This window comes from Vulpes lagopus, chromosome 22 (assembly GCF_018345385.1).
Source record: "Vulpes lagopus strain Blue_001 chromosome 22, ASM1834538v1, whole genome shotgun sequence".
In the NCBI taxonomy this organism is placed as follows: Eukaryota; Metazoa; Chordata; class Mammalia; order Carnivora; family Canidae; genus Vulpes; species Vulpes lagopus.
Genome location: NC_054845.1, coordinates 158,351 through 171,481, shown reverse-complemented (window position 1 = coordinate 171,481; position 13,131 = coordinate 158,351). Strand labels below are relative to the sequence as shown.

The 13,131-nt window shown below is 43.2% G+C and overlaps 1 protein-coding gene across 11 annotated transcripts in view; it reads left to right on the top strand.

Moving 5' to 3' along the window:
- Positions 1-10,683, top strand: part of LOC121480484 (A-kinase anchor protein 13-like) — a 44,347-nt gene extending 33,664 nt beyond the window's left edge. For 3 of the 11 annotated variants that reach the window (XM_041737002.1, XM_041737004.1, XM_041737003.1), the window contains 2 exons: positions 3,992-4,066; positions 8,121-10,683. In XM_041737002.1, the coding sequence (XP_041592936.1) occupies positions 9,559-10,524 (966 nt within the window). In that variant the 5' untranslated portion in view covers positions 3,992-4,066; positions 8,121-9,558 and the 3' untranslated portion in view covers positions 10,525-10,683. Of the gene's footprint in view, positions 1-726; positions 862-1,150; positions 1,327-3,991; positions 4,067-8,120 lie in introns of those variants that run through there. The other 8 variants (XM_041737009.1, XM_041737010.1, XM_041737001.1 and 5 more) reach the window with 8 other exon arrangements.
- Positions 10,684-13,131: the final 2,448 nt, after the last annotated feature.

Genomic DNA, 13,131 nt, shown 5'->3' with positions numbered 1-13,131 from the left:
TTTAGTTTATCTGATATAAGGATGGCTACCCCTGCTTTCTTTTGAGGACCATTTGAATGGTAAATGGTTCTCCAACCTTTTATTTTCAGGTTGTAGGTGTCCTTCTGTCTCAAATGAGTCTCTTGTAGACAGCAAATAGATGGGTCCTGCTTTTTTATCCAGTCTGAAACCCTGTGCCTTTTGATGGGGTCATTCATTTCTTCTAGGATAAAGGAGAAAATCCTCATATGGCTGTTAAAGGCCCTGTATGATCAGCTCTTACTTTTCCATTTCTCCAAACTTTTCCTATTTGGACCATAATCACAATCATAACTGTATCATTATTTGTTTACTCCTTTTTCACTTTTCTTTTAAAAATATCTTCCCCCTTAAAATGTAAATTCTTTGAGACTAGTGTCCAAGTCTGTTCTGTTGATCCCTGAATCATAGAAATCTAGGACAATATCTGGTGTGCAAAAAATTGTCAATAAGTATGTGTTGAATGAATGAATCAGTTAATTAATAACTTCTTTCAGCACATAAAAATAGGTCATCCTTCAGGGCTCCACCTCTGGGCAATTCTCCCAAGTCAAGCATTCTTAAGAATCCTTATTATAAGGATTAGACTCAGCTATATTATATTTCATATTATTCCTTTTCTATCATTTATTTACTCGTGAATAAAATTCAACTATATGCCAAACACAAAGTTAATAGAAGTAAAAGTACAGCAAGATACAGAGAGTGAAAAAGATCCAAAAGGGAGTAGGAAACTATTCTTTAATGTTTTGGAACAAGTATTTACTAGTTTGAGTATCGGTTGTGCTGGGATATCTTTCTGAGATTCGGAAGATGACGGCCGTGTCTACTGCTGGAAAGGAGGTGGGTCTGCCCAGTTTTTTGCTGTGTGTCATGACATTTGGACTATGATGCTTTTTCAGTCTGCACCCGCCCTGTAGCATTGGAGAGGCTGCTGAGAGCCCATTTTTGTTGTGAGGACACCAACCCTTTTAGGAAAGCATCGTCACTTTGGTTACTGTCTTGGCCTTGGCTGTCGTCTCTTGCAGATTTTTGGTTCTTCTGAAGCCCTAGTCTAATAATGTCAGGAATGTGAGTGTATTTCTGTGAAGCCAATTATTTCCTCATGCCAGAGGCGGTGTAAGTTTGTAATTCAAGAAAGAGTAGAAGATGGCCAGTACTAGTGGTGGATTCAACTCCACATTGGCCTTACTCTGTAGCTGCTACCGCGTTCCTTCATTAGGTAATCCCGAGCAGGAGATGGCATCGACATGTCACATGACTGTGATTCAGCGTCTTCACGGAGCGTGTACCACTGCACTATTGAAAGTAAGTGAACGGCCAGGGTGGCCACGATGGGTGGGAGAGTTCAGGGCATACGTACTTCACTAAAAATGACCATATGCCCATAATGTGAGCACTGCCGGGAATTCCAGGATTTGGTTGTTATTTGTACACTGTTCTCTCCTTCCCAGAGATATACCAGAACCCCAGTGCTAACCTGGTACTAGGGAGCTAGCAGATGGTAGATGTGAGAAATATCTAGAGTCACACATTGAGCCAAGATTTTATTTATTTTAATTACTAAATCTTCTGCACACAGGAAATCAGCACAGTTTGCTTCTGATATATGCAGCCTCGTGCTTTCAGCACAGTGCTAATGTCTTGTTATGTTAAGAATATTTACTGAGAAGAAGTGGGCTCTCTTGGGCTTCCATAAACATTGTGGGTTTTTGTAGGTCGAACAAAATCCGCAGCAGCAAAGTCCTGCAAATTCCTGGGCAGAAATCTAAGGCACCGCTCGAACTGCTTACTCTTTTTTTCTTGGCAGACGGTGTTTCCGTTCAACCACACGCTGATCCTGCCCAGGCCTCTGCTTTAAATGCTGCTTTATTAAAAATCTTGATTTAAACCTGCTTTAAACTGTTAGAAGGTTTTCTGGGAGGCAAGTGAAGGGACTATCATGTGAAAACTTTTTAAAAGCATTTTCCAGAATCACCAGTTAATACTCGGCAACCCAGGAAAGGCCAGGATCCCTAAAGTCCGCAGCGGTGGAGCCAGTCCCCATGCCCACTGTGCCCTCCAGATAACGCTCCGGGCCCGGAGCCTGTGGCCCAGCCCCTGTGAGTGGGGGCGAGCCGGACACTTGCCCCGGCCTGGGGCGCAGCCACCTCAGGCTGCTGGTGGCACCTGCTGGGGCCTGGCTGACAGCGCGGCCTGCGGGGCGCACCCCACTGGCCCAGGCCCAGGGTGCACCCCCCTCACTCCCCAGGACAAGCCACGGCCTGCTTGTGGTCCTTGCTGTCCTTGCTTCTGTACGTGGCCCGGTGTCTGTTGTGGTGACATCTCCAGGGGGAGAGCCCTGCTTGCAGTTTGGCCCTGGAGCCACTGCCACAAATCTTCTCTTTCTTCCTTCTGGGGCACTCGTGCCAGAAAGGCTCAGGATAAAAGGTGTTTTTAGGATTGAGTGTGGGTTATTGTCCCTCTTTGCTCAAGGAATGGGAATGTGGAAGAGAGGAAGCGCTGAGGGAGGCCCTAAGTGCTGTAGGCCCCGAGTTGCTCACAGTGGCAGGAAGCTCCGAGGGGGTGCTCCAGGGTGAGGGTTCTCCAGGGTAGGGGTGCTCCACGGTAGGGGCACTCCAGGGTGGGGGCGCTCAGGGTAGGGGTGCTCCAGGGTAGGGGCGCTCCAGGGTGGGGGCGCCCAGGGTAGGGGTGCTCTAGGGTAGGGACCCTCCAGGGTAGGGGTGCTCCAGGGCAGGGGCACCCCAGGGTTGAGGGGAAAGAGGAAGACTAGTCCAGGGGCAGAACATGGAGAGAGAAAGAAGACCTGCAAGCTCACCCAAGCCTCTGGGTGTCCTGGAGAAGACCTTCCCTGTGAGGACACGGCACCTGCACGGGGGGCAGCTACGAAGGGGCAGGGCCAGCTGCGGCTCAAAGGCTGGGTGTCGGGGGGAAGGAGGGTTGAGGGACAACCGGGAAGGCCATCAGCGGCCTTGCAGTGGTTGCAGGACACGGGGACTCAGCACAGTGCTCAGGCGGGAGGGGACCCATATCCCGGGCTACAAAGGAGGCCCTGACCCAACCAGGGTCTGCACCAAGGTCAGTATTTAGAATGAAAGGGGAATCCCAACCAGCGACCGTGATTTATGTTCGCTGTGACACAAACACAGGAGGAAAGCTTCAGGCTTCAGGTCCCATCAGCCTCATGGCAAATCCGGCTCTGGCCACAAGGATGTAAGTGCCCTGAAGCAAGTGCGGATTGTATGGCTGGGGGTGTCCCAGGGGAGCTACGGGGGACACAACGCATCCTCCACATGACAGCTTCGAGACATTCACATGTGCTCGGGGCAGCTCCAACTGCAGATTTTTTAAAAATAAAATTTAAATAAGACCATGCATATGGAGGTGTTTTAAAAACTTGTAAAGTTCTCCTGCAATGCTAGGTATTTATTTTCTTTACTTTCTGAAAAATCCATTATATCTTAGCCATTCATCAAATTGATCTAGGACTTCAATGAGCCTGTTTATTTTCACCCCACACAAGCTCCTTAGAATTTTGTTTTACAGTTACTGTGAAGTATTATCTCTCATTTTTCCTAAAACGTTGTTCTCTCAGCTACCATGATTCCTTTTTGAGAAAACAATATTATTTCAGTCCCCATTTAAGAATGGTTTATGAGGGCAGCCCGGGGGTGCTGAGTGGCTTAGCGTGGCCTTCGGCCCAGGGCGTGACCCCGGGGTCCCAGGTTTGAGTCCCGCGTCGGGCTCCTGCATGGAGCCTGCTTCTCCCTCCACCTGGCTCTCTGCCTCTCTCTCTGGGTCTCTCATGAATAAATAAATAAAATCTTTATAAAAAAATGGTTTACGCTTTCATCATCTCTCCAAAGTTCTAATCTTTGCTTTCATCTTCTTTCATTAAGTCCTTAATTCCTTTGTTAATTTACCATTCTCAATTTTGTGCTTTCTCAAGACTAATTGTTGTATTTTTTTCAAGGTTTCTGGCCAGAACGGGAATGAATATGGAATGGAAAGAAGAGTTTATAAGTCACTTGTGTGTGTGTATGCGCAGGTGGGTGTGTACTTTCTGATCCTTTTGCTACTTAAGTGTCTCATTTGGCTAATTGTTGGCAATGATGGGCTGACTTGTTTTCAATTTGGTTTCTCCTATAGGGTTCCCTTCCGTAGTAGTTAGTTGTGATCTGGGAGAAATTTGATCAGGGTAACCCAGGATGCAGATGAAGTCTGGGGCAGTGAGCGAGGGCACTCCAAGCACCAGGGACAGTGGATGGAGAAAACAGATGGAAATTAAGAAGCGGGGTGCGACCGACGGAGGCACCTGAGAGACCACGGGTCACGGACTGGGGAGCACCAGGTGCCTGAGAAGATAAGAGGTTCTGATCCTGGACGACAAGCAGGAAGTTAGGGCACCCGGCTGGTACAATGGAGGCGGAGCTGGACCTTGTAATTAGACCAAAGGTTTTCATTTCATGAGTGGCCAGTGTGGGACGGAGGCAGAGATCAAATAGACCAAATAATCAAATAGAACTTGTGTGGGAGAGATTAGAGAAGTAGTTCCCAGCCCTGTCTTCTTACGACGATCACCTCAACACTTAAAAAAAAAAAAAAAAGATTTTATTTTGTCTTTGAGAGAGGGAGTGTGAGCTGGGGGGAGAGGGAGAAGGGAGAGGATATGAAGCCGGCTCCACGCTGAGCGCGGAGTCCCAGCTGGGGCACGAGGGCCCGTCGTGTGACCACGACCCGAGCTGAAGCCCAAAGTAGGCTGCTTACTGGGCTGAGGCACCCGGGCGCCCCGACTTTGACAGTTTTACATGCCAATGCCCTGGGGACATAAGCCAATTGAATTAAAATCTGCAAGTAGACCTAGGCATTGGCAGGTTTTGAAAAATTATCAAATGGATCAGGCATGCATTCAGAATTGAGAACTATGCCCTAGAGCCCTGGTTCTAAACTGGAGAAGTTTTTATAATCCTGCTGGTGCAGGTGGTCTTACTCCTTACCAATTAAGTTAGACATTTGGGAGTGAGATCCAGGCATCAAAATGATCATCAAAATGATCCAGGCATCAAAATCCCCTGGGTGGTTCCAATGCACAACTAAATTTAGGAACTGTTGGGTTAGAGGGATCGTATCCTGTGACCTGCTGTGCATTAGGGATACAGTGAAATTTTGTTGTGTGGTAGGCCCAGTATATTAAAATCACACTTGCAGCCTTGAAGTTGCAGGCAAAGAAAAGAATCCAGATGCTGCAGTTTGTCTTTGTTCTGGAGCTTCAGTACACCCTTCTACTTTATTGGGTTTTTTTAAGATTTTATTTATTTATTCATGAGAGACACACACACAGAGAGAGAGAGAGAGAGAGGCAGAGACACAGGCAGAAGGAGAAGCAGGCTCCATGCAGGGAGCCCGACACGGGACTTGATCCCGGGACCCCAGGATCACGCCCTGGGCTGAAGGCAGGTGCTCAAACGCTGAGCCACCCAGGGATCCCCCACCCTTCTACTTTAATGGAATTAGAATAGCAAAATTTTGAAAACTAGAAGAGACCTCCGGGAAGGAGTAATGCAGCACTTCCTCTTTTATATGAGAAATAAGAGACCCAGAAAGGAAAGTAAAATTGTTTGTGATCACTTGGGCGATCACTTAATGACAGAGAGGTGTCCTCTGACTTAAATATTTTTCAATCTTCTTCTTCCACAATGCTGGCCACTTAGCTCCGAAGTGCTAAATGCTGGAAGGGATAGGATTTAATTTATAAAATCTAGAAAGTAGAGGAACAGGATTGATGTGAACCTGTCCACAAAACTCTAGAACATGAGGAGTAAAAGCTATTCTTGAAGCATAAAAAAAATATTTTTAAACAAGTTAGATTTAAAAAACCTAATCCCCAATATGGCATTTATAACGTTACTGGCTATGAGACTGCTTCAAGCCATAGAGACAGTCACAGGATAGCCATCCGTTTGTTTAGGGAGACTAGAACCTGGGGGGGCTTTAGACCTGGAAGCCCAAATACTTGGGTTTCCTAAGGTCATCTGCTAACTGTAAAAGGAAGTTGTGCAGTCAGTACCTAGACCCTCAATCATGAGGCTTTCATGTGCTTTCGTATCTTCTGAGTTGGGTAGTCCAATTCCTGAACTAATCCAACTTTGCAGAAATCAGAGCAAAAGCAGATCTCTGGGGGATAAAGATAACTGCATCTGATTATATTCTGTTTGCTAAATGTGCACCCTCCATTGTGCATATGTGGACTTAAATCCCAGTATACAATCTTTGCAAAAAACATAGCGGCCATCCCCACCCTCCCCTCAAGCGATATCTTTTGGTTGGTGCTACGTGTACAGCTTTCCTGGCCAGGATCTTTGCCAGTGGCCATGGCTGGAACATGCTGATCAAGCCTAAAAGGGACTTGAAGAAGGGAAAATGAGTACATTAGGTCACAGAATTGGGATTCAGAAAGGTCTCTGTGCACGGCAGTGAATGGCCAGAATCTAAGCTACGATTCTGTGGGAAGAGAAGACCGCAAGCACCTGTACTTGGACCCAGAACTCGGTACAGGAGGGGGGAGTACTCTCCCTTACAGCACATGAAGGGTCGTTATTGAGGAGGGTGCCTAAGCTTAAAGCCCATAGATCATCATGCTCTTTAGGGGCTTGGTCATGCCCCAGAAATTGCCTGTCGCCTTCATTAAATGCTCGAAATAGGAAAAACCCAGATTAGACCTAAAGGTTTTAATGGGAAAAAAAAATAAAAGGAAACTACAAATAGATTTTATCTCCACATGAGAAAGAAATTTCTCAGTTAAAGCCATCCAAAGATGGGATGAGCTATCCTGGGAGGCTTCAACTTTCCGAAACATTTGGCAAGGATAGCATGGAGGGGATTGAAGCAACAGATGGATGGTTGAAATGGGTCATTATGTCTCTTCAAAACAAACAACCGTGTGCATGGGGAGAATCCCTGAATGCAAGTCACCTGGAGGCTGGTGGGGCAGGAGACCTCGGTGCCTGGGGGGCTCAGGGGTTGAGCATCTGCCTTCGGCTCCAGGAGTGACTTTAAAGAAAAAGTCTTTGGGCTTTCTTTAGAGAAAGAAAATAAAATGTGAGGGTATAGTAGCTCTGAGCATGGACTGTGAAGTTAGGCTGATCAAATCTCACTTCTGCCTCCATATTTACTAGTCATTTACTATGACTTTGGAGAAGTTATATAGCCACTCTGTGTTTCTTTCTTTTTAAAAAAAGATTTTATTTATTTATTCATGAGAGACACAGAGTGTGAGAGGCGGAGACCCAGGCAGAGGGAGAAGCAGGCCCCATGCAGGGAGCCTGACACGGGACTCAAACCCAGGACCCCGGGGTCACACCCTGGGCCGAAGGCAGATGCTTAATCACTGAGCCCCCCCTGCATCCCCACTCTGTTTCTTTTCCTATCTAAAAATGAAAATAACAACAGTACCTCCGTGTAGGTTGGAGAATCAAATAAATACAAAAGTCCTGTAAAGAATTTAAAATGGTGATAAAAAATGTTAGCTACATTATTATTGTTATTTCTAGTTACTGAAGATACTTGAATTTTTTATAAACTGTCATTTATTTACTTATTTATTTATTTTTTAAACTGTCATTTATTCGCCGTGTGATGTAGGGGAAATTCCTACCTCTCTGGCTTCAGGTTTTGTGCCTGTAAAATAGTGACCACATTTCTATTATAGACAAAGACAGGATCTCATGTTATATTGTCCTTAAGAGTTGAAGGAGTCAAAGTACCTGAAAGGCCTACTAAGGTAGCAGAGCACAACAATAATTTTACAAATTTGTGTTTGTCTCAGAACATTAATTCTTGATTTGGAAGCAATGCTTTAGATTAGGTTTTGAAATCACCAGCAAAGTGTACTCGTAGTCGGTCATCAATCCTTGTTAGAGCCTCACCTGTGTGTCGAGCCGGCGTCTCCAGAGCTCAACCCAGAACTTTAAATAAGGAATGTCTGACAGATTTTTTTTTTTGGGGGGGGGGGGAGGATCTGTACATTTTTTATATATATAAATTTATTTTTTATTGGTGTTCAATTTGTCAACATAGAATAACACCTTTTAAACACTTCACAGCACTTCCTGACCCGGCTCCCAGCCGCAGCTGGCGTTCCCAAGCCCGGGGAGGAACTCGGCCTCCACAGCAGTCGGAATCCTCGAGGCTCCCTAACACCACTGACTCTTCACGTCTGGAATGTTTTTGCAAAGGGAGTGCCTGTTGCAGAATTGGCCAGGGAGGTTCATCAAGCTTTATAGTCTATTTATAAAGCGGTTGTTTTTGTCTTAAAGTGAGGCCTGGTATATATGTATTTATGTGTAAGAATGCCTAATCTTTAATTAATAATTGATGAAGCCTCATAGGAAAGGTAATGGGGTTTTGCTTTTAAATTTAGCTTCAAATGCTAAATTAGCAGTGGAGGAAACATGCATCAGGATAGTCTCATTATTTTAGATTCTACTACTCTGAGGTTTGTGTTAATTGACTGGACCAATGTGTACCTCCACTCAGTCATCTTCTTTATAGCAGAAATTAATAGCATTCCCAAACATTTGAGGTTTTAAAAGAACAGCTCTTAAGCTCTGTAAGTACTTTATAAGCAACTACTGAAATGCTCATTATAAATTACTCTTATCTGTTCATCACATCTTTTCTTGAGAGGAATTAGAGTCTCAAGAAGCTGACAAAACCAACTTTCAACTCTGAGTTCTTGGCATTCTTTGAAAAAATGATTTTATCAGGTTTTTATCTTCAGCCCAGTCTTCTGGTTTTTGCCTTTTTTTTTTTTTTTTAATCTCCTTCCTCACTAGCCATGTTCTGCTTGGCTGCTCTTTTAATTTATTACCCATGCAGAGTATATGACAGCTAGTTTACACTGATTAGCAGATGTCAGATTTTCCTCAGGCAGTTTAGGTTCTTTTGGAGTGTCACAGAGATCTGCTTTCTATTTCTTGGGTTAAAAGTAAAATCATCAAGAAGGAAATAGCCCCTCTTATGACTTTCCTTCATTACTAGGAAACCTCTCTGGGACCCCTCCCGGTCACACCAGGGGCTATACAAGGAAGAACTTCATCATCCTGAACCCCATCCCCTCTCTCTCCGCCCACAAGCTCCCTGAACCTCTGCTTTCTCCAGTGTCTATACCATTCCTCCTCAGAAGGGCTCCACAGTTTTAAATTTTGCTCTTTGAACTTTTTCTTTCCCAAAGTGAACAAACTGTTTTGAGACTATTCCTCATCTTGTATTCAAGAACAAGGAGCTATGACTTCAGTCAAACTCTTAGATACAAACTTTTCTCAATGGCGAAGCAATTTGAATTTGGGATTAAAGTCCAGTCTTTGGAAAACTATAAATTCAGGAAGAATGAGTCCCTCCCCTTCTCTTGCTCCCCTGGACATCTGGCCATATGGACTCTAGTGTTCCCCGAGAGCTGTCGGCCACAGCAGATCACATCCCCAGCCTTCCTGTGTGCTGGGGGGCTGCCCTGGCCTCCCCCACCTCCCATCCCAGCTCCACATGTGGGAGATCTTCAAGGCCTTTTCCTTTATGACTCAGCCCAGCCTGCCTTCCCCTGGAACAGTCCTGTATGTGGACTTCACCACGCTGTCTAGGTGCTCCACTCACCACCACCTCCTTCATATTCTTACAGGTGAGATGGAGGAGGAGGAGATGGACAGCATCACCAAGTTGCCTGCGAACTGCTCTGTGCTGAGGAGCTCCATGCGCTCGCTGTCCCCTTTCCGGAGGCACAGCTGGGGTCCTGGGAAGAATGCGGCCAGTGATGCTGAAATGAACCAGCGCAGTTCATTGCGAGTTCTTGGGGATGTTGTCAGGAGACCCCCCATTCATAGGAGAAGTATGAGCTGGTGTCCCTCTGGTGTGCAATACTCTGCTGCCCTGAGTGTTGACTTTAATTACAGAAGTTTCAGCCTAGAAGGCTTGACAGGAGGAGCTGGTGTCAGAAACAAGCCATCTTCATCCCTAGATGTAAACTCCATAAACACCAAAGAACTCAGACACCCTTTCAATGGTGAAGAAAGGGGTGACTCTTTGGTGTCACTTTCAGAAGAGGATCTGGAATCAGGCCAGAGAGAACATAGGATGCTTGATCAGCAGGCATGTCACAGATCTAAACAACAGGGATTCAATTACTGTACATCAGCCATTTCTTCTCCATTAACAAAATCCATCTCATTAGTGACAATCAGCCATCCAGGGTTGGACCATTCTCGGCCTTTCCACAGCACCAGTGCCAATCTGACTGAGAGCATAACAGAAGAGACCTATAGTTTCCTGCCACAAAGCCCCTCTAAGAAAGATTTTGAAGGGAAGAGTGGAACAAAAGTCAGTCGTACATTCAGCTATATCAAGAATAAAATGTCCAGCAGTAAGAAGAGCAGAGAAAAGGAAAAACAGAAAGAGAAATGTTGCTTCATGCAGGGGCACTTCGCTGGCTCAGTTGGTGGAGCACTTGACTCTTGATCTTGAGGTTGTTGAATTTAGGCCCCTGTTCGGTGTAGAGATATCCTATAAATAAAATATTTTTTTTAATTTTATTTATTTTATTTGAGAGAGAAAGAGAGAGGGTGGCCAACTCCTTGCTGAGTGCAGAGCCCAACTTGGAGCTCAGTCTCAAGACCCTCAGATGGTGACCTGAGCCCAAACCAAGAGTTGGACACTTAACTGACTGAGCCATCCCAGTGCCACACAAAAAAAAAAAAAAAAAAAAAAAAAAAAAAAAAAAAATCTTAAAATAAATATAAATAAATAGATAAATAAATAAATAAATAAATAAAGCCATCTTGCTTCCTGCAGAATCTGTTTACCTGATTGATTTATCCTTCACCCCCACGTGAGCTCCTCTGGAGCAGAGAGCATTTCTGGAGTACTGCATCTAGCATAGTGCATGCCTAGACATAACATGTCCTCAATATAAATCTGTAGCATAAGTAAGTTTGTGGCATAACTGAATTATAAGCATCGACCATTCTATAAAAAATAAACAGAATTAGTGAATTTCTAGAAATTATAAATTTAGAGAGGTCATTGTTAGGCAATGGCATTGAAATAATAGGGAAAGTTAAGATTATTTCAAGTAAGGGCAACATACAGTAAAATTCTATTTAACAATTATATATGTCAATAAATAGACATTTAGAAATTTTTTTAAGATTTTATTTATTTATTTGTGAGAGACACAGAGAGAAAGAGAGAGAGGCAGAGACACAGGCAGAGGGGGAAGCAGGCTCCATGCTGGAGCCCGATGCAGAACTCGATCCCAGGACCCCAGGTCATGCCCTGGGCCAAGGGCAGGTGCCAAACTGCTGAGCGACCCAGGGATCCCCCACGTTTAGAATTAATACAAAACACAAATAGTAAAAAAATTGTTTAAGCAGTTGTGGGTTGTTTTTGTTTTGTCTTAAATAGACAAAATATCTCATAGTAGGCTTTAAAAATGCTGCCTAGTAGAGATTTTTCTTCCTTCTCACTTAGCTGTGTGACAGGAACTGTCATGGCTTTTGAAAACAGTTCCGTTTGAAAGATTACCTCTGGTTTGAAGCAAAAGAAAGGATTCTGACACTGGTGAACTAAATTTTTATTTTCAGAAAAGTCATAGGAATAAAATTAATTAAACTTTAAAGATAAAGGTAAAATAAATATGAAATTACAGTTGACCCTTGAACATTGTGGGGGTGAGGGGTCCTGACACCTGCACAGTCAAAAATATGCATATAACTTTTGTTGTATAACTGTATAAAACTTAACTACTCATACCCTACTGCTGACCAGAAGCCTTACCAACTACAGAGCCAATTAACACACATTTTGATTGTCATATGTATGATATACACTCTATATTTTTACTGTATTTCTACAATAAAGTAAGCTACAGAAAAGAAAATTATAAGAGAAAAAGCATTTACAGTAGTATACTGTATTTACTGAAAAAAATTCACATGTAAGTGGACCCATGCAATTCAAACCTGTGTTGTTCCAAGAGTCAGTTATATAGTAAAACACTAAGTAATTAGGACCAAGACTGATTAGAATTACTGAACTTCTTGAATCAATACAATATTTAATCATTATGTTGCATACCTGAAACTAATATAAAATTTTTACTTTGATAATAAAAATTTGAAAATAAAAATTTTTAAATATTTAAATAGGAATATGATTGTATTGCTTTCAAAGAGAGACAGGACCTGGATCTAGGTTAATGTGTGTCCTGTATTAAGGAATATAGAAGGGTGATCGGCAACTCTGTGAGTTAGGCAATGTTGCACTGAATCACCTCACTGTAGAAATATTTCCATTGGCATATTCACTCCAATCTTGAATTCAGCTTACACATTGAAGTAGAAAATGCCCTTGAAATTGTGTTTAGTCCATTAATTTACTTCAAAAATATGAAAACAAAAAAATTAAATTTAGCGCATTTCTGAATTACCCAAATTGCCAGAGAAAAGATCAAATGAATGAGAAATTGTTCGTTTTAAAAGTTAAACGTATATGAGCGGAGGTGGGGAGAGAATACTTGGCAACATAACTTTCATTTCATTCACAAATGTAAGTTTATTTAAAATGATTTTTAAGCCATATAAAGAGAGAGAAATGCTAGAATATGGAATTTTCATTCCAGAAGAAAAATTTCAAAATTATAAGTTCTGATTAGTAACTGAGTCAAGTCACAAAGTACTTCCTCGTCATCAGCATTTCTGTCACAGGATTCCGTGCTTTGCAGTCCTCCAGCGTGAACGCAGACTTGTGACTGGCTTAAGAACCTGGCACATTGACCTCAGACAAAGTGGAATAAAAAGAAAATACTCTCCAATCATGTGATGTTTGGATTTGAAGATGACACATAAGTCTTTTTCAGCTGTGATTTTTATAAATGGCATAACATGGGTAGGGTTTGGGGAAAATTGGTGAGGAGAAAGAAAAGGAAAATGAAGGATGTACATCCTCTGGAAAGAAGGAGGAGTAGATGTAGTGTGGAAAGGGTAATGATACAGGGAGGGCTTCACTCTTTTTTTTTTTTAAGATTTATTTATTTATTTGAGAGAGAGAAAGAGTGAGAGAAGGGAG